This window comes from Trypanosoma conorhini, assembly GCF_003719485.1.
Source record: "Trypanosoma conorhini strain 025E chromosome Unknown Tco_14.4_contig_01460, whole genome shotgun sequence".
Taxonomy (NCBI): domain Eukaryota; phylum Euglenozoa; class Kinetoplastea; order Trypanosomatida; family Trypanosomatidae; genus Trypanosoma; species Trypanosoma conorhini.
In genome coordinates, this window is record NW_021705561.1 from 1 (window position 1) to 2,293 (window position 2,293).

General features: G+C 59.3%; 2 protein-coding genes across 2 annotated transcripts; both read right to left on the reverse strand.

The window, feature by feature from the left end:
- Positions 1–700, reverse strand: Tco025E_10091 (receptor-type adenylate cyclase; the record flags this gene model as incomplete). Its single annotated transcript, XM_029376880.1, has 1 exon — positions 1–700. A coding segment is annotated over one exon (700 nt), but the record flags the coding sequence as incomplete, so codon positions are not given.
- A 19-nt stretch (positions 701–719) lies between these two features.
- Positions 720–1,793, reverse strand: Tco025E_10092 (receptor-type adenylate cyclase; the record flags this gene model as incomplete). Its single annotated transcript, XM_029376881.1, has 1 exon — positions 720–1,793. The coding sequence occupies one exon, from the start codon at positions 1,791–1,793 to the stop codon at positions 720–722; it is 1,074 nt and encodes a 357-aa protein (XP_029223001.1).
- Positions 1,794–2,293: the final 500 nt, after the last annotated feature.

Consider the following 2,293-nt stretch of genomic DNA (forward strand, 5'->3'; position numbering starts at 1 on the left):
CGCGGACACCCGTGTCCCGGAGGTACTCCGCAAGCACGAAGAACTGCTGCTCCAGCGTCGGCGACAGGTGGATCACGTGCCGACGGAACCTGTTCAGCCGCGGCTCGAGCTGCAGCGGGTCGATGAAGGCCACACTCTCCACGCCCAGCATCGCCTCCGTCACAACCCCCGCAACCCCATGAACCCGCCGTGACTGCAGCTCCGACTGCAGGGCGTCACGGGCATCAGCAAGAGTGGAGGGAAGAGGGGCCACGTGGATCTGACTTTCATCCCACGAGGCCATCTGGGGTGAATATGCCAGAGCACCCCCAAGGAGCAACTCTGCAGAGGCAGCTTTTGCAACAGCGCTGTCATTCATTAGAAAGGCCGCCCCACTGAACACCGGCGGCGCTTCAATCTCTGAACCGTGACAACTTGACAAGCTGAACGTCGTGAGGCCCTTATCAACCACCTCCGCACGAAAGCCCTCCACGAACCGCTTCATGTACACCGCGGCACCGCCCTGGTTGCAGTGGCAGACAGCACCCCGTGCTTCAGCCTCGCCTTTACACTCGCCCCCGAAGTCGCCAATCACAAGGTCGTCGATTAAATACCGGCGTTGGTTGAAGAGAGACTCCATGAACGACTTGCGGTCCCTCACCCCTTTACAGTCCCTCAGCGCCTGCGCCAGCACCTCGCCGCCAATCCACCCATCAACCATCAGCTCCCCGTCACCGTCATTATTGAGGAAATGCTCCGTGTCCTTGTAGTCTCTCTGCCCGCTGTTCTTCAGGTAATCCCGCATCGCCACCTGAAAGCGCTGGATGGCGTCGTACGTTGCGTCCCTCGCCAGCGGGTTCGTCCCCGTCGTGATCACCTGCCCGGGCACAAACTTGACACCACCAGCCACGGCAGCGCGCCACGTGTTCCAAAACAAATGGCTGCAACAAAAAGGGAGCCAGCATGTACGCGCCGGCGGTGCGCCTGTCCGTCAGCATCCTCTTAATGAATCTGTTGCTGTCTGCCGTCGGCCAGCCAAACACAATCACCGCCTGCGGCCGAGTGGCGGCAAACCGCTCCCACGCATCGTCGAACTCGTTAGGGTCGGCCTCACCACTCGAAGCGGTTTTCACGGCGAAGACACCGCAGAAGTCGTAGCCCATCGCCGACAGCACATCATGTGCCTGCTCATATTCCTCTTCACCAAAAAGGACGCCCTGCAGGTACATGAAGCCCAGCCGAAGCACCCGCAGCTGCATCACGGCGTAGCGGAGAAGTGCCAGCAGCTCGGCCGCAGGGTCAGCGCGCACAAAGTACAAGTTGGGGTTCCACCCACGAACCAAACTCGACCCGGTTATTGGGGCAAAAGAGACGAGGTCATAGCGAGGCAAAACTGGAAGCACCTTCCTCACGGAAGTGTCACCGAACTGGCCCAGAATAGCGAGAATGTCCTTCTCCTTCTCCATCACGTCCTCCAGAACGGTGACGTAGTCGTCCAACGTCGTTTCCCTTTCGACAATTTCAACGCGAACGTCGTCCGAAGCCGTGGAGTTGTGCGCCCTCAGTGATGCATGCAGGCCGGCGTAAAATGCGATAGACATTGGAGTGAATACGCCAAGTTCACTTCTCTTCAACATCAAAATCTTCACTGGGGTGTCAGGAATTGCTGCGGCTTGGGCGGCTGCGCTGTGCGGGGGTAACGGAAGCAGCAGCAGCAGCAGAAGGACGAGGAGGAGGAGGAGGCACGGCGACGCCGCAGAGGGCCGCGAGCCAAAGTGCGCACAGCAGCCACGCCGCCCCCAACACGCCGCCATACTCACCGCTGCCTTGTGAATGTCTTGCTGTGTAGCCTGTGGATTCCTACAGCGAAGAAACGGAAAGCGGGACAAGTGGGAAAGGCAGACACGGTGCACAGGAGGCGGCGGAGGGGAAAAGGAGAGAAGTGGGCGCCAGTGGGAGAGCACGACCCAACAGCAGCCGGCTCAGTAGTGCCAACAAAGTTGGCTGGGACAGCCGGGAGGCCGCTGCGCCGCATCCGTGACTACTTCGATGGGATTTGCCCCCACGGAGTTGCCCAACCGCCGCCTCCCCCCCAAAAAAAAAAAAATGTTTTGGGAAGAAGACAGTTCCGATTGGGTGTGACGAAGCCAATCGGTCGGCGACAGACTCAGAAGAACTGCGCGTCGCGACAATACACGAAAAGATAGGTTGATTGCATCAACCAACACGGACAGGCACGTGGACGCACCCACGCAAATAAAGAAGCGGTGGATACGCAGCCAAGCACAGAAGCTCTAAGACAATAATCCACCGA